Raw genomic sequence first — 27,604 nt, 5'->3', positions numbered from 1 at the left:
CTTTTAACATTGCAGTATAAAATACAGGCTAAAATGGCTGAAACGTCGAATTTGCAAACTTCGTGTTGAAAATTAGCTAACAAGGTCATTACAAAAACAGGTTGCGGGGATGAAACTTGAAACTTGAATGTCCAAAGAATAATCAAGTCCAAGCCTTGTATGTGTAGTCGTTGAACTCTAGGTTCCTACGTAAAGTTAAAATGTCCCTATTTCAAGAAGAATAAACTCACGAAAACAAAGAAAATGCACTAAATTCACGTTCATTGTTTTGATTTTGACCGCCTGACAACTATATGGAAATATCAGAGTGATTATAAACAAGGACTCTGTGACGGGCAACTTATAATATCCGTGTTTTAAAGATTTTAATGATATCAAGCCAGTCCAGTTCAAACTATTATCACGTGGTACAATTCTCATTTACAAATTATGAATATTAATTAGCAAAAGTACTACTAATTTCTGGCTATGGGTCTCCTTTCCCGTCTACTACGCCCCTGAATTTATATATACCCCTCCACACCAAGAAAACAAGCATACATATGTACAAACAAACCAAGTTAAAAAAATATGTTTTGCCTCCTCCATCCCCCTTTTTGAAAGTGGGGAGGAGGGAAGTGTCCCCTTCCCGGGCTCATAAATCCCTCCCCCATCACCACCACAAAAAAAAAAAAAAAAAAAAGAAAACAAATACAAGAAAGAAAACAAACAACAGAAATATGAATAACAGATTAAAGACATTTAAAAATTCAACGACGTATGCAATAAGAAAGAGTAATTAGACAAACGTAATACAACATGTATAAATAATGTCAAAATCAATATAATAAAGAAAAAAATATATAAATATAAAACAAACTGTTTCTCTGTTTTATGGGGCATAACATTCAATGAAAAATAATTTATTTTGTCTCGTTTAAATTTTTTTATCCACTTATTTTGGAAATCAATTTTTTGTTGCTCATTCCAGTAATGACCATATTCGAGTAGACTCAAGTATTGATTACGTGACACAATCTATTTTTTCATTTTCCATCCCTATATCCAAAATGGATGGACGTTTATTGACGTTGAGACTGATTTTGTGCTATCACAATCCGCCTTAAGAAAATGCATTGAAGGAGAAATCCTCCGTAAAGTTCGATTTAAATGATTTAAAGATTTCAGTTTAACTGCTAAGCAAACCCACGAGAGGTTTGTACATGGAATTATTTTATGGTTGCAGTTACTCTTGCAGTCAGTAACTTCGAAGACCTTTTATTTAATTTCAGCATTTTGGGACATATTTAACTTTTTTATAATTATAATTTTTATGAACAATTATATTTATAAAACAAGGAAATTAGGTCACAAGGTGTACGATAAAGTGCCTATGGACTCACCGAATGCACGAGTGACTCTATTCATAAAAAGTGTCTGTGTAACTTCATAAAAAGTGTCCGTGTAACTTCATAAAAAAATGTTTGTGTAACACCCGTTATTGTTCTGTTTTTTTATTGCTCTGCTGGGGGCAAAGTCGTACAATAAGGAAAAACCAAACCAGAATCAAATTCTCACATTCTCGTCCAATCATTAAACTTTACACAGCTCCACGAGCATTCACTGACATGAACATAGTTCTCTACATGTTACAGACAAAGCTTTAACACAAATTGTTGATCTTTGCTTTTTGTTGATATTCTATTTTGAAAACTGTCGCACTCGTGTATCAGACTAATATTAATACCACACGTTTTGAAACGTAACAATTTGTATCCACTAAGTAAGAGGCCGTTTCTATAGTGAAACTTTAAAAGCAATTCAAAAAATATTTAAAAAAACGAATTGATTGTACAAAATGGGAATAACCATGTTTTATATTGCACAATTGTATACAACAGTAGTGTATTAACAGGACACAATAACTAAACAAGTTACTTTCTTTAAAAAAAAAGAAATGCAATCGTGAACCTAAATGCCTGTTTGTCATAGATCAGATAATTGTTATATAATGATGCATATTTTACTTAATATTTTTGTTTTATATAAGATGCAGAAACACAGATATGGATTCTTAATGAAACTGCTGTTCAATATTGGGCATAATTTCTTTCTTTCCCATCCCTCTCTCTTCCCACAGATACAACATGCCAAATAAGAGACAGAAACTTGCACTGATTCTTCTTTAGGTGGGGCATGGAGTTTTGCGCCTGCTACTTCAGTATTTAGTCTGATTTTGTGTGTGTGTGTGTTGTGGAGGTGGGGGGGGGAGGGGGGAGGGGGGAGGGGGGTAGCAAATACCACAATGAGTATCACTCAGTTGGTCCGTAAATCGTTATGTATATCTATAGAATTTTTTAAGGACCCAAATGCATATTCATTTATGTTTCGATATGACATATAATTTCTGCATTTAGCACACCTAAAACATGTAAAAGATCTCTTTAAAATTCGTCGTAATTTCACGGGTTATCTTCCATTTTTAAATAAGATTATGTATGGTTTAATTGTATAAAAAAAGAAAGATGCTGTATGATTGCCAATGAGACAACTCTCAACCAAAGACCAAATGACTATATGGCACAATACGGGCTTCACAAATGAGCAAAACCCATACCGCATAGTAAGCTATAAAAGGCCCTGAAATGACAAATGTTAAACAACTCATACAAGAAAACTAACTGCCTGATGTCATCGAGTTGTCTTTTATTATTGCTTTTGTTCCCTTATTAATATTTTGATAAAAAAATGTAGTGCTTTAATTATTATGAATAGAAATTCATTATCTTATCACTGACTGTATCTATCCTCACTCGGTCTCTCGAAAAGACATTCGCTATTTTATCTCTGACCCTGTATTAGTATGTGACCACTGCTATTGCATATGGATAATATCCGACATCACAGACATCACACCAAAACTTGTCATCATTCTTTCAGAATTGTCAATCGTCATACCGCTTAAATATTTGTATAACTTAAAAAATAAAAACTTTTCGTTGTAGCATCTTATATCTGAATTTTACACATCTCAACAATTTTATGGTTCAGTTTGTTTTTCTTTAATTTGATTTCTATTCATTTTAGTTTGTAATTTGATAACGATAAATTATATTTTGATCCAATGTTTTACAAATTAAAGTAACGGACTTCTAATAATAATTACCTCTTTGATATTTTTTTGCTATTTTTTTGCAAATTACAGACAAATATAAATACCTTGGAGTTTTTTTCAATGAGAAAAAACGCTGAAAATCTTTCTACCGCTGGTGGAAGAGCACTCGGAGCTATTATATCGAAGATACACAGTTTAAAAGAATTTGGCATAAAGACTTATGAAAAACTGTATGGTTCTTGTATTGTGCTTATACTCGACTACTGTTCTTCAGTGTGGGATTATAGAGACTTTAATTGTGTCGACAGTGTTCAAAACAAGGCCATTAGATACGTTTTAGGAGTTCACAAGTTTGCTCCAAAGCTAACTATCAACGGAGATGTTGGATGGTTACCTTCAAAAGAACGTCGCTGGTGTAATATGGTAAGGTACTGGAACCGACTGATGGATATTGACAATACTAGACTTTGTAAAAGAGTGTTCCGATGGGACTACGAAATATGTACGAACAATTGGTCATCTAGTGTAGGAACAGTAATGTCTTTAGTTGGTATGGATGATAACTTTCAACAAATGCTAAAATGTGATGTTAACAGTGTCAGAAACAATCTTGTGGATATATGTGCAAAAAATTAGCACACGAATTTATCTAACTTTCCGAAACTGCGTACATATAGAACCTTTAAATCTACATATTCAACAGAATCATATATTAAACTCAATTTACAACGTAGTGAAAGATCGGTCCTAGCACAATGCAGATGTGGAATTCTTCCATTATGATTGCAAACAGGACTCCGGACACGTTGAAAATGAACTACACTTTCTAATTGAATGCCAATTTTACAATGGACTAAGCAATCAATTATTCTCTGGACTTAACGAAACCATATTGAATTTGAATAACAGTGAAAAAATAAATTTATTGTTGTCTGAATATCCTCGAAAAACAGCTCGATACTTTGAACAGTCATTAACAAAACGCAGACAACACTTATATTTAAACAATGAACATGTATATAAAATTCCTGATGTCAATCTGAATTAATACTAGTATCTATTTAAAGTGACTTATAGGTCCATTGGGGCGGGTGTAATCTAATTGAAATATTTCAATAGTGTACATAATTTTGTCATACACAATGTCACTATAATAAACATATTTGTATTGTATTGTATTGTATTTTAATCAAAATTAGAACAATTTTAGAAACTCCGTGCTTGTTTGCATCTTTCCTGGACGTAGACTTTTAATTGCTGCTTAAACGGAGCTAAATGGACCATTTGTAAAATATTAAAAACACCCTATCTATTGACTGTCATTTAATTTTAAATGTGAACACAGCTTGTATTTCAGAAAACTGAACATATGCGACTCTATTGATGTAGGATATCAATTAGCCTCGTTTCACACTTATCTCTATAGCAACAGTAAAACGCTAATACATATTCATTACCGTCAATTAATTACCTAATACGCAGGCGGCCATAAAATAGAACAGATGTATTTCGAAAAGACAGTAGGCGATTTCCAGCACTCCGAAAGACTACAAAAACAACCAATATATATGGATGAACTCTCAGCTCAGTGTTCACGCAATGATGATACGACATGCGTTTTCCCCAATGCTAAGCTCCATTATTGTATCTTTATTATGTCAAGTCAATACACTGTTATCGTCTATGTTATCTGATGGTATCTTCAAACTTAGTTTAAATACATAAAACATTTTGTATTTAAAGGATAAATTTAATGCTTGATCAGGTAGTAATCATTTGTAATAAATGTTTCATGATAACAGAAATGTATCCTTTGTTCAAATTCACGAGAACAATTGGTGATAAGAGAATATAAAATCTAATACAAAACACAAAACAATTGCTTCACACCCGTAAAAACCGGCTATTCAAACTATTAATTATTACAATTTGCATACGTATTCAAATCGACTACCCTCTATGATTCTAATAACGACATACATTTTTTTGAATGTCTTGGAGATATATGCTTCTTACGTCGGGTAATTTTAATGTGGTGGTTTAAAGAGAAGTTTTGAAAATGGACACGGAAGGGGTAATGTACTCTTTTTAAATATTGTATTGCAATTATAAAACTGACATTGGACATATATAATATTTATCGATCAATATCTCTGCTGGTTAACTAGCGGTAGCTGAGGGTACCATAAACTCGGTAATTAGTACTTCGGTACGGACATGATTAATTACAAACCTTTCTAAAAATGCTTTTTTTTTGTAGTAAAACTACAAATTATTAAGAAACAAAGGTGTCAACTCCCACAGGCAAAGTTAACCTAATATGAATTTAGCAATGTTTTAGGTCCCTTTTGGTCACAAAGCTCTTCGACTGTTTTGGTTCTTTAATTATATGTCCTTGGCTTTCAAATATTCGGCATTCTTAAGGAAAGTAAAAACAAAAAAAACTTCTCGGAAGCATGAAAGAATTTGCATATTATCTAACAGAAAAAAAAATTACATGCGGATGCTACTTGAGGGTCTGGATGCGAAATTTAGCAGATGTAATGTCTTCATTGTGTAGAAAACATTTTATGCATCTCATTCCAATTTGTCAGTTGCTATAAATCTTAGCCTTAATCATCTTTATGTGTTTATATCTGTTAAAGAGCATGTCTTGAATTGTCTTTAAACATACGAACTGCGTCGGATAGAAATCGACCTTTTGCAAATATATATCAATACATCTGTTAACCTTTTTCGGGTTGAAAAATTCTCTACGGAAAGTCTGAAACTGTTTGAAAATTTTGTTGTTATAAGAACCCTGCAAAATAGACTAAAATCCATCTTTTGTTTCGAATTTGAATGTTCCAAAATCAATCAACGTCTTTACATGTACATGCATACGTGCACTTGCATAAGGTCGATTTCTATCCGACAGAGCTCAATTATATAGCTGGTACTGTTACTAAAACTGTATATTGTACAAAATAATAATTTCAGTGGGGATCAGTTCTAAACTCTCGTCAATGTTCCAGTAAGTTACAACCTAAACTGTTCTAGGAAAGAACTGTCAGAATCAGTATTAGGATAGTATTGACAGAATCAGATAAAGGGTGGAGTTGCCCAAAAACAATTCTATAGTAGAACTGTCTAGATTTGTGCAAGGGTAAAAATTTCAGAATCTGTTCAAGGGAAGAACAGTTCAAAATGACGTAAATGTTATTATCAAATGAAATAACCAAATAGATAAAATGTGTGATATATAAAATAAATAAAGTTGTCTAGAACTATTCTAGCGATAGAACTGTAATGGCTCTCCTATGGTAGAACTGTCATAATGAGTTATATTGTAGCACAGCTTCTGTCAGGAGTGTTTGTTAAGACTAAGATTGTCCTCCATGGGAGAAGGCTACTTTAGAAAAGTTCTGGTATTTTAAGAGAGGTTAGACCTAATTGCAACTGCATTCTAAATATTAAACATCATCAGTATCAGTTGCCAGACATTCATTTTATTGTCGTAATCGTGAGGATCTGGATGAGGAGTTATTTACCATGTTTATCTTATCATCTTTTAGATTATAGGCAATTCTTTGTTTGCTTTTTTATGTTTTGCCTCCGATTTTTTTATTCTTTATAATTTTACATCCCCTTGATCCCTATCCTTCATTTTTGTATATTGTTCACTATTATTCATTTAACTGCTCTTTGTTTTCTTTTTATATACTCATTCAGTCTTGAAATTCATTCATTGATATAAACCCAGAAAATCATATCGATATATCTAATTCCGCAAGTTACTAGTAATTAAGGGTGTTATTTTTTTACAGGTGTTTAATTTAATGATGGACAAGAAAGTTACGTACAAGAAACAGGACTATGGGTCCATTAGAAAATCTTGTTTAAAGAAAGGAGAAAATTTTAATGATACTGAATTCCCAACAAATAATAAATCAATATTCTATAGCAAAGTCGACGGTGATATTGAATGGAAGAGGCCAGGAGAATTATGTAGATCTCCAAAGCTAATAGAGGACTTCAGCGCTTTTGATTTACACGAAGGAGAATTAGGAAATATGTGGTTTGTGACAGCCATTGGTACACTGATATCGTACAAGAAAAGGGTTGAGCAGGTGTGATGAACAATCAATAAAACAAACAAAAAATCCTTATTGACCTCTATCACTTCATTGTGTACTAGAACGGTCGAATAGACATACTATGCATGATATAGGCATTGGTCGTAATTTTGCCATTTGTCTTTTTTCTTTAGTCTTTAGATTAATTGTCTATATTCCTTAAATATCAGCACGAAATTATTCTCAATTCTTTTTTCTTGTTACCCTTTGTTCTTTATTTTGTCAATTATTCTCCATTCTGTAAACACCACCAGCCTATCAAACTACTGGAAAGATGCACTCAATAAAAAATGCCCTAACTCTAACTCTTCAGCCATGAGTTAAAAACAAAGAGAAAAGAGTTCAAGTTTTTTGTTGTTGTGAATTATATTATGTGATGATTTATTTTAAAATTATAATGTTTAAACTAACCAAGAGAAATTGGAAGAAAATTAGAAGACCTTAAAAGAGCAATAGATACATTTTTTAACAAACCACAAGTCGAATTCGTGATTACTTTAAAAATCCGATAACTACTTAGACAATAAATGGGATAAAGACAACAAATTCAGCAGCCAACACAATAATAATAGCTGGAAAACTGGTACGTTCATATTAATCTATGCCGATGCAATGTGTTAAATGTATTTTCATTACACATAAACCTTCAATGATAACTTTAACTTCACAGTTTAGTCACAACCACAAAAAGCAAACTTTTTTTAAGATAACAGAATGTTCATTGCTCCATTTCGAAATCAACTCAAAAGGTTTTTTGTAAAATAAAAGGTATTCATTATACCATGCTGTACAGTCATAGTTTTGTTTTTAAAATTTCAATTGTTTTTAATAATTTATATTGATGTATCTAAGGTTATTCCAAATATCACTAAACAAGGATGGAAAGGAGTCATGGAGAAACAAGATTATGCAGGAGTATTTCAGTTTCAGTTTTGGAGGTTTGGAGAAATTATTAATATTGTAGTCGACGATAATCTTCCAACGAAGAAGGTAGACGACGAAAATCTTCCTACAAAAAGTTATAGGTTGTTGTTCTGTCAATCAAGGACTCGTGAAATATTCTGGTGTGGATTGTTAGAAAAGGCTTATGCTAAGTACGTAACAAGTATACAGTCCAATGAGAAAAAAATAATATGGTGCATCAATTCACTATACACGCACCATACTAAGCAAATTCAAAAAGGGGAAGACCATAAAAACTGACAAAATCAAACGCTATCAATGAACCGAATAAGTGAGAAAAACGTCTGCCAAATTCTGACTTGGTACAGGCATTTTCCGAAGAAAATTGTGAGTTAAACCTAATTTAATAGTCAGCTTTACCTCCCACTTGTACGCCAGGTGAGCATAGTTCAGTTATATCGACATAATGTAAACGTATGCGATGGCAATTATGAACGGTATCATATCAATGTTTTTATGAAAGTACATGCATAATTATGTCATATACATTGCATATGTAGCCGTGATATAGCCTTTTTGTGCTGATGCGGCGTAAAGCAATCACCAATCAATCAATAACATTGTATATGTGATAGGGTGGTAAGTATGGTGCGCATGAAAGTAAAAAATACAGTTTTGCTTGATAGTTTTTTAATGGTGATGCAATCAAGTAAACTATTATGTTGAGACGCGTGTTTGCTCTTAATATAACAGTCTAAACGCATATAACTTACCCGAATTGCGGATATCAGCGAGTTCTCGACTTCTAAGTATCGATCTGTAGATCAGAGTATCGCGCACCACACACATAAATGTTTCTGTTAGGAGAGTGTTCCCTTTTCTCATAAAATTGATTTTTTGTGATTGTCCCACGCATAATTAAATAATTCATACTTAAAGGGAAACTTCGCAAAAAAAAAAAAAAAAATAAAAAAAAATGATATTATGTTTATTCGATATAAATATGCACATTTGCATTAATATTAAAGTTTTATTCTCCTAAATTTGTGATCAAATTAGATTTTTAAATCCAAATATCATTTTACTACATGTCGCTATCTTGATAGCATCTCGTTACAAATAATCACGTGATATCTTAATACCACAAAGTCACAAAACAAGCCTGGCATACCGGAGTTTCATTCCCTGTCAATATGATGTAGATGTGTTTCTGGTTAAACAACTTTCTATGTAAAACATTTATTCATTCTGGGTTCTATCTTACTTGATAATCGTCATGGCTTAATAAATTAATTGCCAGAGGTCATGTCAAAGTCACACATTCGGTAATTCTAGCGAATTCCCGGCGGGCATTACATTACACAATGCGGGTATCCATGCATGATCGCCTCCCTACAGGTGTGCACAGGTAAAATTTATGAAACATGTCATACCAAATGCTGCCAGATGTAATATACATCCTATGTACAACTTTCCTATGCTGATAGTAATATACGAGATATGAATATCGAAATCACACAAATATCAAACTGAGCGTGTACAGTTAATTTAACACAGAGTCTATATATGAATGGAATGTATAAAGAAAGAAATTTATGATCATTTTGAGATGCACCAGCTGAAGATAAAGATGAGAAAGCCTATATTTAAAATAAATTAAAATTTTCTAACGGTTAAATGTTGACCAAAACATAGTATAAACTCGATGTTCATAAATAATTATGGACATTGTATTAATTTTATATAAATTACAATAGACATTCGATATTGATATATTTGACCGTAGAGCACAGAAACTTTACAATTGTTTGAAAATACACGTATAAGAGAAACATCTTGAACTTATTTCTTTTTACTAAACATGCCAATTTGACAGCTTGTTTTCTTAGCAATTATTTAAGCAAAATTGTTTTTTTACAAATAAATTTCCTTTTTAAAGGTATTTTGATAAAAATACAAACTTGTTTTTGTCCATTAGATAGAATTATCTTAAATCTAAAGTGTGGCTTTTATTCAGCTACGTTTGTCCTTTGTATCTTACTTCAACTATAAACTTTTCTGTGTATATATTTAACAGTCCGTCATTCTGTGTTATGCAGGTCAACAAACAATGACCCATTTTCTGTCTATTTCAAGTTACCGAGAGAGCGTCACACTTCCCTTTATTGTTTATTTAGCGCTTCATGTTTTAGTTATTGCACGTCAAAGAGAAAACGATCACTGTGTATATATCATATATATATAATCGTCTCACTTTTGTACATGTGCTACTAGCCACGACAAAGACACCAGTGTAATCAATATATATATATATATATATATAAGTATATGACATTGATAATGAGGGATGATAGATGGTAGGGATCGTGTAAATGTAATAAGAATATGAAACCTGCTATGTTCTAGACCTACACACTGCCTCGGATTTCAAAATGATTTAATAGTCCGCCGCAGGATGAACTCGATCCGACAAGTATTTGCTCTGGTTGTTGAATGCAATTAAATGTAATCGATTACATTAAATTAGCAAAGTAATTGTAATTTAATCGATTACATTTTGAAGTTGTCAACCCAATCCCTGACCGTAATTGACATGAGAATGCTAAAAATAAACAAACATGAGAATGCTAAAAATAAACAAACATGAGAATGCTAAAAATAAACAACCGAGGTGGTATAATTTATAATATTATAATCAGCAGGTAAAGTCTAATGCAATAAAACAACTATTGTTTCAACTTGAGAAATTATTATCATCACGGCAAACATAAACTTTTTCATGCTTTTTGGGGATAATACATGTAAGTGTCTCCGGGTTTTCCTAATTAAATGTATGGGAAGAAATTAATAATAAGCTGTATAAAAATATATTGATGATTGATAATACGAATCAATGAATATATTACATGAAGTGAAGTTAATTCTAAAAATATTGTATTGGTTAAGAAGAGGCAAGAGAGTCCAAAATAGTTATTAATAGCAATTTGAAAGCACACGTCAATGCCTCTGCTGGGTGGAATTTCGTCCTCGATGATATCAAAAGTCCATTTTTTTTGTGTTGACATGAAATGTTGTCCTGAGTAAAAATGTATTACTTTAATATTTTAACAGACTCTATGGAGACTACGAATCGTTAACAAACGGAGACGCAATAGACACACTGGTTGATTTTACAGGTGGGGTTGCTGAAAGAATTAATCTGGTCAATATTAAAGACGAAAATGGACGACAGACCTTGTTTGAAAAACTGAAAGACGACTGCAAGAATGAAGCACTTATAATTTGCTTTATTCAGGTAAACGTGATACATATATATATATATATTTGCCTTCGGGATTGTATGATCCATTCATCCTATTTTGACTCTTTCAAAATTCAAGAGTCTATCCTAAATTGAGGTAAATTATATGGCCTTCCAAATACCGTTTCGATTCCTAACATCACTGAAGTGACATTAATTGTCGAAATCCGGATATGGTGTACAAATTTTTGCACCTCATGTTTGCGGTATACCATCTTTTTCGCACGTTTATTGTTTTCTGTTTGGTAATAAATGAATAATAAGATCTATTTTGTTACATCTTGTGATCCGTTTAATTGGCAATCGCCAATGGCAGTCAGCAGGGTTTAAGAACATTTGTTGTTCGACCTGCTAGTCAAATGCGTTTTGTTAAAATATACTTTTTTACTCAGTTGGTCTTTTGGAAAATGTTGTTTGTGCTGTATTTAGACCCCTCTCCAAAGAAATTTGATTTGCATGCACAAGTTTGAAAAATGCGGTTTTTATCCAACGCAATCATAGGTTTAAACGTTGTTTTCAATTAAGACTTGTTTATATTTTTTCGTTTAGGCTTGTATTATATTTGCCTTCGGGTTTATATGATCCGTTCATCCTATTTTGACTCTTTCAAAATTCAAGAGTCTATCCTAAATTGAGGTAAATTATATGGCCTTCCAAATACCGTTTCCATTCCTAACATCATTGAAGAGACATTTATTGTCGAAATCCGGATATGGTGTACAAAGTTTTGCACCTCATGTTTGCGGCATACCATCTTTTCCGCACGTTTATTGTTTTCTGTTTGGTTATAAATTTATAATAACATCTATGTTGTTACATCTTGTGATCCGTTTATTTGGCAATCGCCAATGGCAGTCAGCAGGGTTTAAGAACATCAGTTGTTCGACCTGCTAGTCAAATGCGTCTTGTTAAAATATACTTTTGCACTCATTTGTTCTTTTGGAAAATGTTATTTGTGCTGTATTAAGACCCCTCTACCAAGAAATTTGTTTTGCATGCACACGTATAAAAATTGCGGTTTTTATCCAACGTAATCATAGGTTTGAACGTTGTTTTCAATTAAGACTTGTATATATATGTACATATACATACCATAGTTGTTACGATTGTTCAGACACTAGTAAAAGAATTTTAGACTGAAACGGTCATTTTGATCTTAATATCATCTGCACAGTCTGAAAAAAAAAGAAACGTTTAGTCTTGTTTGGAGTTTCATGTTATTTTGCATGTAATTTCTTGTAATATATTCATTACTGTTCTGACATTTTACTTGCAGTCCATTTTACTTGCAGTCCAGTTCTGTTTTGTAACATTCCAGATATTTCAGTATGTTGTTGCCTTGTACAGGTATATAACAGCTACTGAGCACAGACTTAAAAAATCTTAATTGTGCAAGCAAATGGTTGGAACATAGACTAAACAGATCCTAATTGACTGCAAGCAAATTGTTTGAACATAGCCTGAACATATCTTACTTGACTGCAAACAAATTGTTTGAACATACACTGAACTATTGAAAAAAATAGACTGAAAAGATCTTAATAGACTGCAAACAAATTGTTTGAACATAGACTGAACAGATCCGAATTTACAGCAAGGAAATTGTTTGAACATAGACAGAACATATCTTAATTGACTGCAAACAAATTGTGTAAACATAGACTGAAGAGATCTTAATTGACTGCAAGTAAATTGTTTGAACATATACCAAACAGATCTTAATTGACTGCAAGCAAACTATTGGAAAAAATAGACTAAACAGATCTTAATAGGCTGCAAGCAAATTGTCTGAATATTAATTGAAATACTAAATATGACTTACAATGTATTGTTCAGTTTTTTAAGATCTGTTCAGTTCAAAATTATCGAGTCAGTTTAAAATTGGTTTACTTGCGAAATCTCATAAATCTATTAGATAGATGGAAACCAAGGTAAAGTAGAGAGGCCGGGTACGTTGACAAGGTAAGCGTTCTTTGTCAGCTTAATTATGTATCCTTTTGATTCTAAATTGGCGATTTATACCACACGATACTAGTTTCATTAGTTACGTCCTTTGAAAATATCTTTGAACGAAAGGTCAGTTGAGATTAAAAGAGTAATACGCATAATATTTTCGTGCTCGAACAACACTCTAATAAAGTAAAAGAGTTTAAGGTAAATACAAGGTAGTATATCATAGTGTATGATATATATAAAAATAAGGAGATGTGGTATGATTGCCAATGAGACAACTGTCCACCAAAGTTAAAAAAAAATTGGATGTAAGCAATTATAGGCAACAACACGGCCTTCAACAATGAGAAAACCCCATACCGTATGGTGGGATATAAAATGCTCCGACATGAAAAATATGAAACAATTCAATTGAGAAAACTATCGGCCTAATTTATAACAAAACAATTTACCGAAAACAAATATGACAGACACGAACCAACGACAACCACTGAAATACAGGCTTCAGACTTGGGACAGCCACATACAGAATGTGGCGGGGTTAAACATGTTTGTGAGCGCTCAACCCTCCCCTAATCTGGGACAGTGGTGTAACAGAACAAAAAAAGAACAAACTATAAAAATCAGTTGAAAAAGGCTTAACTCATTAGATGGATACAAATAGAAATACATTTAACAAAAACACAAAGTGGACGTGGACGGGTACTTATACATATTTATACGATACTGAATCATAAAATAAAATGTAAACGACGTGTGAGTAGTGACTCGCATTTTACCTTCTTGATAGAATGTCTCGAATAGACGCGGTCATTCAAGACACGGGAAATTTCTGCAATTTCTATAAGGATAACAACAAAGAGGTTTGAAACATCAGATGTCCTCTTTTTCTAATAAAAAAAAACCAACATTTTTATGGACACAGATATGAATCCTGATATGTCCTTTTGCCTCCCATTGACACAAATTATATTAAGTTCTTTGATTATGTGTCACATAAATATCAAAATTTAAAATTAAAATTATGAAATACTTTTAAAGAAAACTATCAAATTCCATTCGTACTTTATTTGGCTTTAACAAACAAAAAATGATTTGAGCGTCACTGATGAGTCTATTGTGCACGAAAGGCGCGTCTGTCGTACATAATTTTAATCCTGGTATTAATGATGGGTTTCATAATGTATTTGTTTTGTAACATTACCGAAGCAATTTTAGAAAAACGAACAGAATGCTCAATAAGCTCTAAGTAACAATGTAAGCCCCCAAAACAGTGACACAATTCCCAATTTAGAAATAAGTAATATATAAAACAAAGAAATATATTTTTTTCAGGTTAAACCGGGTGACAAGCGTGGACAAGAATTACCCCAAGGCTTCGTTCTCGGGCATGGCTATAGCGTTACTGCAGTAAAAAAAATAATGAATGGCCAGGGAAATAGTAAACTATTGATGATTAGACTGGCTAATCCGTGGGGAAAGGTGGAATGGAATGGTCCATGGTCCGAAACGTACGATTTTATAATGTTTATTCTTTCAGTTTTACCAACACACAATATGCATCTCTAGTGAAAATTAAAATTTCAATATTCGGTGGATTAAAACCCTGCCCTTCACTACCTTGAGTCCTGGTCCCTATAATGATAAATTATAGAGCTCATGCAATTTTACCATTGATATTAAAGACAAGGGAGTTATCGACCACTCGCTGGATTGAGAATTTAACCTTATATACATCTTACATTGTAGTAGACTCTGCTAATATTAGTATTGTTTATTGAATTTTCTATGTACAACATATATAACTTACGTATTCGGTATTTTCTTATAGTATCAACGAAAACATACTGAGTAGACTACATGAATGAACAGTACATAATACTAAAAATTGCAATAAATTATACAATATACAATGAATACACACCTGTTAATCCTGTATTCCATTGTTTGTAGTTTAGTTTAAATATAGGCAATCTGTACCCGCTACCACTTAACAAAAAACAAAATCCCTCAAAGGAAAAATTCAAACCCGAGAAAAACCACTATTTAATACCATGTATATAACACTTATTTTGTTCCGTTAACTACAAAAATCACACAATTGTGTCTTCAATCAATCTGCGTGTCTGGTATTTTTTTAGCAGACGGAACTTCTTGCCATTGCATTGCATACATTTTAAGGTGTTCTTCATTCATATGTTGTCATACGTATAAAGTAAACACGACATTACACAATGTTTTGTTTCGGGGTTTTGTACAGTTCCATTAAAATTGGTCTTCCTCAATTGTTGTATTTTTCATTTTCTGGGCTACCACAGTAAGATATTATTGCTGTTGTGAGACGAAATATACAACACTTCATGTGTCTGATAATTGGTAAATAGTTATGGTTCTAAAAAAAACACGTTTAATGAATTGGGATATCGGCACCACACTCTTATATTATGTTTCGAAAAAGAATTATGCAGACGACGACTTCAAAAGAAGTTAAATGTCTTATTTATTTTTTTCCAGATCAAGTGAATGGCAAAAAATGGGTCCATCACAAGAAGCTGAACTGCAATTCTCAAAAGACAAAGGAGAATTTTGGTAAGAATGAACAAGTTTATATTAAATAATGGTGTTTTATCTTTTAAAAAAAAAGAGCCGAACAAAAACAGTGGAAAACTGAAAACAAAATAGCAGATAAAATACTTCATGTTTAAAATGTCATCAAAATATAAGTCTTTTAATGGACTTCTTCAACAGTGGGTGTGCTCCTACATTTTACTCTTATATACTCCAACAGAGTTAGGAGGAAGAACGACTGAAATCGACACTACGTTGGTTTAACGGTCACCATCACGAATTGGTTAACCGATACGATTTGTCAGTATCTCAACATAAATAGCGACATGTGTTCGTCCTCTTAAAACTTTGAATACATAGCCGATGATGCAAGAATAGCAAGAGACGCTTACCCTTTCAATGCAACTGGTCTAGCTCCTTTTAGAATATTTGCAGTTCCCCCAGTTTGTGTGTGTTACCTTTGTTTGTCTTTTTAATCTATTTGCGAGATTTGGACATCGGTAAAATACAGGCATATGCATTATCATTCTATAGGACAACGTTACCTGTGTAATCGTGAACAAGGATTTAGACACTTAATCCTTGACATGTCTTTTGAATCAGTCGATTTATAGGAGTCGAATGTATAGTAGAAGATTTTACAGAGGTAATTACTGGTCGAACATTGTAAGGGCTGTTCATGGTCGTTAGAGACTCAATCTGAACAAAAGGAGATTTTAGGTATATGTCAATGTCAACAGTAAACACAACCACAAAAGTATCTAAACGACTCCGAGATTGCAACTGATCATAGAGTCTTTAGCAACAAACAGATAACTATGCAATAACGGTGTCAACAATTGTATCTATCAAAAGTGAGGCTACAATGTAAGGATACAAAAGGGATATTCAAACTCATAAGTCGAAAACAAACTGACAATTCCATGGCAAACATCTAAAAACCCACGAAAAGACAAACAAACGTACCCAAAACACACATGACAAAAACCCAAGGACTAACTCGAATCCCACATAAAACTGGAAGTTATCTCTGATGTGCAGATCCTGCTCAACTTGTGGCACCCGAAAAGAATTTCGATCCATATGATAAATAAGTCCGTCAATAGCGTTCGTTTGCCCTGTCCGTATATTTCATGTACACCTAAAATAATACCAGGACATTGCGATTAGTGACCAAACGGAATGTTCATGTATACTTTTCAGCAGGGAGTTTTAGTATTTGTATTGTCATTTCATGATATCAAGCAATGACTTAGGTGAACAGTTTTCTCTGCTTGCAATAGCTCTTTGTATGATCCCGTATTTGTTTAACTACTTGGTTTCCGTCTATAGAACTTTTACAGTGATCAGCTGCACAGTATCAGAGTGGACCAGACATCGCTTATCGACTATTGAACAGCGATATACTACTGTTGCCTTTATTTATCTTTCTGGAGAACTTAAGTTTGTCTGTAGTTTTATTTGGGTGTATGTTTACCACTTGTCATTCCATCAACTTCTAAAACGTTCGGAAATATTATATTGGTTTTATCTCTCTATTAATAATCGTTTCTTCATTCTATTACGACTTTGGCAATAGCTGTGTTATATAGTTATATATCACTGTCCGTCCGCTGTCACCTGTAATACTTAACTCCTAAATTTGTCCTAAAATTGCAGAAATTCATTCCCGTCATACATTTCAAGAGTTATCCCCTCCCCAATTTAACATGCTACAGACTTTCGTTTGACATGTAATGCCTTTAATATTTGTATAAGTTATCATGTTTCCTGGTTTACATCGATCAACATAAAAGCTGGACCCAAGCTGGAGTAATGAGGAAAACGACTGAAATTGATGCTACATTAGTTTAACAGTCACCATTTAAGAATTGAATGCTTCTTTTTGTAAATTTTTTGGGGTGTAAAAGTGTTGACCGAAGTACATTTTTTATGAAGCGCGGAAGCGTTTCATTCTAATAAATGTGCACACGATCAACGCTTTTACAAACTTAAGTCTTAAACGGTCATTTTGATCTTGACATCATCGGAAACGTCTGGACAATAAATTATTTACTCCAATTCAGACTTTCAGTCAATTTTCAAATTTATCTTCTGTGTAAAATTCAGACAACTTGCTTGCATTCATTTCACTTTTGTGCAGTAGCCTGCCAGACAATTCAGTATTTGCTGATGTTTAAAGATAAACGGCAAGTATTTAACAGTCTGAACATAGACTGAACAGTTTGAACCTAGGCCGAAAAGTCTGAACATAGATTGAACAGTCTGAACATAGATTGAACAGTCTGAGCATAGATTGAACAGTCGGAACATAGACTGAACAGTCTAAGGATAGACAGCTGAACAGAGTGAACATTTAACATATTTTAATTGACTGCGAGCGAACAGATTCTCTCGCAGTGGATAAATATGAATATTGATTGAAAGACTGAAAATAACCGAACAACCTCTTCTGTTCAGTCTTTTAAGATCTGTTTAGATCAAAATGACCATTTCAAATCCAAATCGGTTTACTATTGTTGGAAGACGGAGATGCGACACACAAAAATAGGTCTCCTCATTCAGAAGAACATATAGCATTACATGTACTTACTTACAGGAGGAACGACGTAATTGGCCACTATCGTATATTACCATTTTATTTCTTTTGATTTTTAAGTATGTTCAATTTCGAGGTATATATACTGTTACTAATTCAATTTTTAAATTATCTGAAAGACAGTTATTATTCAACAGGATGGCGTTTGATGATTTTTTAAACCATTTAACAAATGTTGACATATGCCATATTGTGAAGCCATCGAACGAACTTATACGGCATTCTGAGTGGACAGGTCGTTCGGGTGGTTGTGACTATAAATCACAGTCATTCCTAAGCAACCGACAGGTACATTTAGTAAAATATAATGATTTGTATTATCTCATTTGGTCAAAAGGACAAGAATGAACTATTGCTATCATCTTTCATTCGTGTTGTCATCTCGGCTAGGTCTAAAAGGACAATTATTGCAAACCGCATCAGGCGTGTTCACTGTAGAGTCGTGGTAAATTGAACGTGGGTCGCAAATCAGGCCGCTACATTCAATAGTCATTTATTTTAATTTCTCAACATATGCAATTAATTTAATCATTTTCACAAAAACGTCACGAATTAATGATTAGGGAATATACAAATCGGTTGACATGTTTCATATTACTAGGGCCAATAAGTTCTACCCCATGATAAACCACAGTGTCACTTTTTTTCTGCATCTACTTTATCAAAATGAAAAGATGTTGTCTGATTGTCAATCCTACAACTTTCCATCAGAGACCACACAACATCATGTAAACGATCAATCGCCCTAGGACCACCAACAATGCGCAATAAAAATACCGTATAGTTAGCTATAAAGGGACCCGAAATGAAAACATGAAAAATAATTTGAACGAGAAAAAAACCAGCCCTAATTAACGATTAATGAATAAACAACAAAAACAACAAATTAATTGTCAATCTGAATCAAACTTTTTTTAGCAGTGAACATCAACGTTTTTTTTTTAATCGATTCATTTTGATTGGACAATATAACAATGGCTGTCAGATGTAATACATGTATTGGTACCGATTGGTTAATTGTTGAATTTATTCTGCTGTAAAACGACAAAATTGTACTTGAACAAATGAAAACTTAAAAGTATCTATGAATGTTTATTAGAAATATGCTACTATAAGAAATCATAATATTTCATGGATGAGGTGATACACAACTTATGCCGACAATAAGATGATATGAGATTAATTCAATCCTTAGAGAATATATGATTCTGAATTTATGTATACCTAGTCTTTTGTGAAAAAAAAAATTATTCTGAATCGAAAAATGATCCCAATTAAATTGTACTATGATACTTTTCAATTGAACGTCTTTATTGTTTAAATTGTGTTGTTTAGCTGTTTTCTCCTTGACGTTCTGAGTCATCGTCTATATTTATGATTCATGCATGTCTTTTTTCATTTTTTTACGTAGCAACTTTACACATACTTTTGTAGTTTATCATTGAAATACAAAAAGACGAAGATGAACTCGTTGTGTCCCTGGAGCAGCATGATATCAAACCAAACAAATCGCATACCGGAAGAACATTGAATACAATTGGATATTCGATTATGAAGGTATATAATTATGAGTTTTTTTTATGTTTGCATTCCTGCTTCTTTCTGAAAATAATCTTAAACTACTACCCCAGGGTTTAATTTTGGGAATGTCTAGCACAGACAAGTTTGTTATAGTATAACATGTATAAGGTAGGACTGAGTACTCTCCATATTTATCCAGACCCGGTAATACGAATCCTCCTGTCTGAAGTAAGAAATAATTTTATTTTGGTAAATATTTGTAATTTACGGTCATTAGAAAATATGATGTTCATACATGTAGGTCAAACGTAACATGTTTTACTCTCACAATCACTGGTTGGCCAATACAATGACTCTGTTTTTGAACTTACTAGCAACACGTCTTACTGTATTAGATCTTATTATAATATCTTCTAATTTAACTGTTTTACTGTTTGACTTAAGATCCGAGACGAGTCTTATGTTGACGAAACGAGCCTGTGCGTTTGGCGTAACAAATTCTAATATCTTTCATGTGGTTTTTATAATAAATGCGTCCAAATCACTTATCTGGTTTTACCATTATCAGTAACGCTCAAACCCAAGCATTTGAAGCATTGAATGTATAAATAAGTAGATATGTTAGAAGCTATTTAACATAAAAAGAAGAGTAAAATTCAGCAAAGGTGAAATTTACTTGAGTGAGAGTTGGATCTTTAGTGTTATCCAATTTTCTATATATAATAACGGGGAATTGTAGACAACAAATATTAAAATTAATGGAGAAAATCATCAAACTTGAATTTGAAGAAGGGACGACTCCGAATTGTTTTATTAACAATTAGTTTTCAATTTTCATTTTCTCTTTTCCATTGATATATACTATGAAGATGTTGAGGGGTGATCAAGAAAATCATCTCACTGTTAAAAAACGAGGAAACGTTTCGATTTTAAATCACTAAGTGACAGTAACTGTTCTACCTTAACGATACTTGATAGAGTTTGCTTATACATAAATAAGAAACAGAAAATAAGAAAAAAATACGTTGTTAAGACTTAATATTAAAATGATGTGGAAATGATTAATGTTTAGAATTAAAATTGATTCATAAGAAAATATAAAATACCAACAATAATTTTATACAATTACTTTGAATATATTAAATAAATATTCACTACTGAGCAAAACATTGAAGTTGTAAGACCTACAAAGCTGTATGTTTTGTTGTAAAGGTTGAAGAGAATAGATTGTACAGATTACACATACCGGGTAAACTTATTGAACCACCCGATATGATCAAAACTAGGAGTGTATTTGGAAAAAAAGTGTTGTCCAGGGGCAGATATGTAATCATACCATGTACCAAAGATCAGAAAGAACATGGTCCATTCCTGTTGCGACTGTATACCCACGGTAAAGCTAGTGTAAGGTATTTATCAAACATAAATAAACGTTATTTTATTGATTTTGTATTGAATTTTAGTTAAATGGTATTTAACATTTCTGAATAACAAATCATCAAGTAATATAAGATTTTAAGATTGTTATCCGATACCGTCTATACGAATGTTTTTGCATTGAGTTTCGTGTATGTTGTTTGTCGTTTCATGATCTTGTGAGATATATATTTAAATGGACAGCAAAGTGTTTGAAAGCATTAACCTTTTATGTTACCAAAATCTCTGCAGTTTCTCGAAAAAATGTAGCTTTTCGTGACGTTACGCCCATATGTATTGTAAGGTCATGGGTAAAAAATCTACTGGTTTTTTTTGTGCATTTTAGTAAAATTTTAGACCAAATAAGGTTCTTATCGATGCTATTGCACCCGTTTAAGCGAACAAAAATATTAATAGATTGAGAAACTTTGACGAGAAATTATGTAACTAAAAAGGGTAAAAACAAATAAAAAAGAACAAAAAGGAGTTTTCATTTTTATTTAAAAGGAGTAAAAGTCTGATATCAAAAATGTGTTTTCAATAGCTTTTATGTTGTTTTTTGCTTGCGTGGTTGCCTGAAAAGGGGGAGTAAAAACCCATACATTAAGCAAAGGCAAAACACTTTTGTCTAAAGTAGAAAAAAAGAACAGAAATGATTGTGCAACAAGATCCCTATGAAAGCTGGTGGTGAACTCTAGTGTTCCTGAAAGGTCAACATTTCCTGTATTCTTGAATTTGTATACATTTTTATATAACATGGTCCATGAAATCTTGTAGGCTATTTTTCTGTTGGGTAGGCTTATCATACATGTTATACCTTTTAACAACACAGCAGAAAATGACATGTTCAAAAATGTTAATTACCGTCGTCTACTGATTGTTGTCATTACCTGAACATTCTACATTTAGTGTAAAAATTAAAATAAAATAAATCACAATTTAACGGATATATACACAAATATGCTTTCAAAATGCTCTGTTATACCAGCACAAACTTGATCAAAACCTTCATTGTTTACCATACCGCAATGAACTTGATTTAAACGATTATTGAAAGATATCCGAATATGTGTATTTTAGTTTGCAGTACACGTATTTATTATTAATCGATTATCTGTCAGTCAATCAAATTTATTTTGTTTACACATTTAACAACACCATACGGTGATTTTTTCGCGTGTATTTTCCCATTCAGCGAAAATTATACACAGCGACAGTTTAACTTGCCCATTTTGTCATCAAATCACGAAAAAAAGCCGACGCGAAAAAAAACCCGATATACGCCGGGTATATATATGTGTGTGTGTGTATTCTTACAATTTAGTTTTTCTTTGCTCTTTCAAAAATAGTGAATCTTTTATGAAAATGACCACTCCATCCCCATAAGTGCAAAAGTGTATGAAAGCAATAAGTATCGTCAGAAGTTTTCTACCATAATTGCCCAAAGTGTGACTAGGGTAAAGAAATATGGTTACATTTAGTCTTCTTTCGACCTGCAGTAAAACTTTTGCCACAGTGGGGCGTTCGTTTTGCTGTGCTGGATGTATAAGTACGAATCCACGGGTAAAAATGGGTGCCGGGCAAACTGTACAAACTATTGTAGTAACTCTAAAGGTACGAAGGTGGCCCGTTGCAAGGCTAAATTTCAGTCCCTATCCAATTTATCTTAGTTTTTCTATAGCATTTCAAATTTCCCTCCTGTCTTTCAGGTCGACGTTATCTTGCAGGACATACCTATTGTATGGATTGTTAATTTGTTTTCGTCCTAGGAAAATATTTACCACTGGGCGTTAAGCATACAACAATCAATCACAAAAGTTATAACGTTACTATTGTATTTCCGATTCCGTCGTTTAACGAATTAACTCTGCGTGTGTTTATGCTGCTACATGCAAATTTCAAATTATTTTCTTTTTCTTGTTCATCGTTCATTAGTGCTTTATAAAGTTATCGAATGAAGGTTAGTCAGGTTTTAATTGTCGGAAACACAATATCATTATAAGAAATGATGTATTCAGATTTAGATTGTAACCAGCAGTCATTTTTCCTGTGACAATAATTTGAACACTTATGTTGCTCTGGTTTTTATGTTTTAATCGAAAGGTGTAAGTCATTCCTTTTATAACTTCTTGTTGACAGTTTTCTGTAACTAGCAATACTCGTTTCCAATTGGCTTGATTTCAACACGTCATATAACTCTGCAAAAAAAAGAAGCCTATTGAAGGATGAACAATCAAAAACATTTTTATAAACAATCAAAAAATATATGACACTTATTAAATATAAAAAAATGCAGAAAAAGAAAAATGTTTATCGTGTTTATTGACATGACGTTGAAACGATGTAAGGATTCGGAACAAAACATGTAGAACCTCACATTTTCAAAGCCCTATTATTATATCGTTATCATGTTTTGTCAATAAGCTACTGTTGTCTTTTTAATTTACTTGTAATCATTATTACATGTTTGCAAATTCAAAGGGAATTAACTGAAGAAGGGCCTTCGACAATATGGCCTTGTTTAAGTTTGCCATCGATGGTTACAACACTTGCCGTGTTGAGTTTAGAAAATATTCAAAAACCAGAAGGATCAAAGGACGAAGGTATGAAAATATGTAATTAAAGATTATATATAACTTTTTTTCGGAACGTTATCTATTACCAATGTATTCAACCGTAATGTTATAGTCCAGTGATACGCTTGAAAATTATTTTTCACACAATTACAAAATGTTAAGGGCAGGGTTCAAACAGTTGTTCTCATCCAGATTTAGTGACTAGTATGGAACTTAAGTTTTCCTTTTTTTTTTATGGAAACCTTTCCTACTCCCACTTATTTACTCTAACTGCTGTTGAAATTACCAGTAATACTTATGAACAGATCGAAATACATAGCATTGAACATTATTCATCTAAAGATTATAAAAGTGATAATGAAACAATGCAAAATATGAAGCTTGCATTGTTGAGTAAGTAGGGTCAAATTCCATTAATTGAGGAGATTTGACATACAATAAAGAAGATTGGTTCTATAAAAATACATGTGTTTGCTGGTCTATAATATTTACAGAACTTTATGAGGCTATGCAACTTGACCACGAATTTACCTCTGACGCTTTTAAATATAAGAAAAAAAAATCTGAATAATTTATCTTACCGCTTACACATTTTCATATTAGCGACTTTTGACTCCGGAGTATAAAATTTTTCGGCTTGTTACCTTTCATATGGTAGGACATTATGGTACTTGTACTCAGTCAAGTAAAAAACTAAAAGAAGGAAAATCAAGCATACAATCGGTACAATTTAGGGGGAGATTCGCTGTTTTGCAATGATTTTGTCGTGTATAGAAAATAGAAAAAAAAAATCTTCTAAATTGCACCGATTGTTAGCTTAATTTTCTTCTTTGAATTGCTTTTTCTTAATCGAGTACCATAATGTCCTACCACAGAATAGGGAAGCCTGTCGGAAAATTAAATACTATTGAGTCATAAGTCGGTAATAGGAAAATAGTCTATTGCACCGACTTCATCTTGAACCAGAATTTAAACAGGAAGTGTAAGTGATAACGAATTTAAATGTTTATTGACTAACACACTTATCACCAATGTTTACGACATGACGCACACACGTCAAAAAGGTGGAGAAAATAAAAAGAAAGTATTCAGAAGAAACACGGAAGGTATTTTCTTCATAGGATAAAGTTGATAAATCACCAGAAATACAATAAAACAATGTAAAACTCTTAACCCTAACCTCTTAAATTCGGAACAGTTTTAGATATTTATGCGGTACAACTTAACTATAGTATATATATGTAACCTTTCTATCTGTTAAGACACCTGGAAATTCATTCATTCATTAAGATTTTGTACACAAATTTTATTGTAGATTTTACTCCAAAAATTGTGGTACAATGTGAAGGTGAAAAGGTTGTATCAAGAATTCCATTAGCCCTCAACGAGAAAAATGAATGGGAAACTAAATCCGACTTCGAACATGTTAAAGTTACATTTTATCGTAAAAAGCCGAATGAACCTATAATTATAGAGGTATGTTAGTTATATTTATTGTATTTGAAATCCAAAATATACTATCACGAGCGTACATGATGAAGGACAATCCGGAAACACATGTCACTTATATCAGGCGCAATTACAATCGGTACATGCCAATATTTTTTACAACACGTCGTTCCGTTGACTGCGTGTAATCAACGAATATCAAATTTGAAAAGTTATCTTTAACATCTAATCCAATATCAAAATTGGTAACCTAGGACAGAAATGAATCCACAGTAGTGTACAACTGTATAAGATTTATTTATGCCAGCAACAAAATTAACATAAAGATCATATTGAACGTTTCCAAAGTCTTATGCTGTTGATTTATCTAGGGAGTGAAACAAAATAAATGAAACTTGTTGATACATATCACGTATCAACCTCACAAATGATACATGATGGTCTTGGAGTATAGATTCTAGGTACTGACGTTGTTTATCATCTTAACTACCCTTTTTTGTATATTTTACACCTGTACTGTTTAGTCCATTTTGATAATATCCTTTTGGCGTGGCTCGGTATTTAAACATCTTGCCATTGTGTTATTGTGCTATGGTCATTTTTTGTATTCTTGTCTTTCATTTTTGCCTATGTGCTATGTCTATAGAATGTCTACTTGCCTTTTCATTTTTATTTTTTGACATAGTTGTTTGTGTTATAGTGGTTAAGATTATAACATAATTTTGACTGCTGTATCCCAATTTTTGACATGTCTACCTATTATGTCTATTTGTTTTGTTGATACATTGAGGTCAATATAATGGATAGCTATGCGACTGTCATACAAGTGAGAGGTTAAGCTAGCTATAAAACCAGGTTTAATCCTTGATTTTTTTACGTAAGGAAATGTCTGTTCAAAGTCAGGAATATGACAGTTGTTTTCCATTCGTTTGATGTGTTTGAGCTTTTAATTTTGCCACTTGATAAAGGACTTTCCGTTTTGAATTTTCCTTGGAGTTCGGTAATTTTGTTATTTTACTTTTTAGACATTAGTCGGACAAAACACTATACATTACTAGATGTACCACAAGCAAGGCTCGTTAATTGATGTCCAGGCCTTTGCAAAATTAAGGCTTTTCTAAAGAAAACCCCAAGAATAATTATATTGAATAAAACAAATATTAAGGTGCAGATCGGCATTATACTGTGAAGGTTCTGAGAATTTTATTTAAATTTTAAAATGGGTTTAGTAGGAGAAACGGATTTCAATGTGTAATTTATTGTGATGCTATGATAACATCCATTTTGTGCAAAAGTAAACCCCAAATCCGGGTGGAAGAAAAATTCAAATGAGAGGTAAAAAAAACAACATCACAAAATATATTCGAAGTTTCAAACAACTCTGTCCAGCAGTTCAGGAGCAAACATTGATGCAAAAGCAGGACGGGGCCTCGGTGATCGAGTGGTCTGAGTAGTCGAACTATTGTATCACTAGCCTCAACAATAAGGTTGTGAGTTCGAATCCCGCACGTGGCAGGTGCGCTCGACTCCAATCTCAATTGACTAAGATTGTCAGTTTTCCTGCCGAAGGTCTGTTGTTCTCTCCGGTCACTCCGGATTTCTCAATCAACAAAAACTGACCGCAACGAAATATTGCAATAATGCTGCGTTAAACACCAATCAATCAGTCAATCAATCAAAAGCAAGAAAGAAAGATGGGGGACGCTTTCATCACTATATAACGACCCCTTCAAGAGACTTTGAGTATAAAAAAATCGTTTTATATGTACAAATCTTCTTTCAGGTATTAAATAGGAATAAGATAGTTGACGATTTTTGTTGTCAAGCAAGGGTTATCGATAATGGTGGCGAAGAGGGCACATCTGTCAAATGCGACGTGTTTGGAAGAAAGAAAGAGAAATACATTAAGAAATCGGGATTCATTCATGTTTTTGTTCAGTCGAGTCCCGATCTACAATTTTTGTAAACTTTTGTATTTATTTCATCGTTTCGATTATGTATCACAAATACAGCATCGAAAAGCACATTCACTGCTGAGATATTTTTTATATAATTTTCTCTAATTCCGTATGCAATTAAAGTGGTTTTGACAAACCACATCGTTGATTA

General features: G+C 32.7%; 1 protein-coding gene across 1 annotated transcript; it reads left to right on the top strand.

Moving 5' to 3' along the window:
* The first annotated feature begins 5,034 nt into the window (after nt 1-5,034).
* Nucleotides 5,035-27,604, top strand: LOC127721724 (calpain-5-like). Its single transcript, XM_052228521.1, has 12 exons — nt 5,035-5,168; nt 6,901-7,203; nt 8,062-8,303; nt 11,224-11,407; nt 14,702-14,877; nt 15,881-15,955; nt 18,671-18,821; nt 19,968-20,090; nt 21,267-21,463; nt 23,952-24,073; nt 25,362-25,522; nt 27,279-27,604. The coding sequence occupies exons 1-12, from the start codon at nt 5,154-5,156 to the stop codon at nt 27,459-27,461; spliced, it is 1,932 nt and encodes a 643-aa protein (XP_052084481.1). The 5' UTR covers nt 5,035-5,153; the 3' UTR covers nt 27,462-27,604.

This window comes from Mytilus californianus, unplaced genomic scaffold (genome assembly GCF_021869535.1).
Source record: "Mytilus californianus isolate M0D057914Y unplaced genomic scaffold, xbMytCali1.0.p SCAF_12, whole genome shotgun sequence".
Lineage (NCBI taxonomy): Eukaryota > Metazoa > Mollusca > Bivalvia > Mytilida > Mytilidae > Mytilus > Mytilus californianus.
The sequence above is the reverse complement of the archived record's forward strand: the minus strand, read 5'-3'. Positions and strand labels throughout refer to the sequence as shown.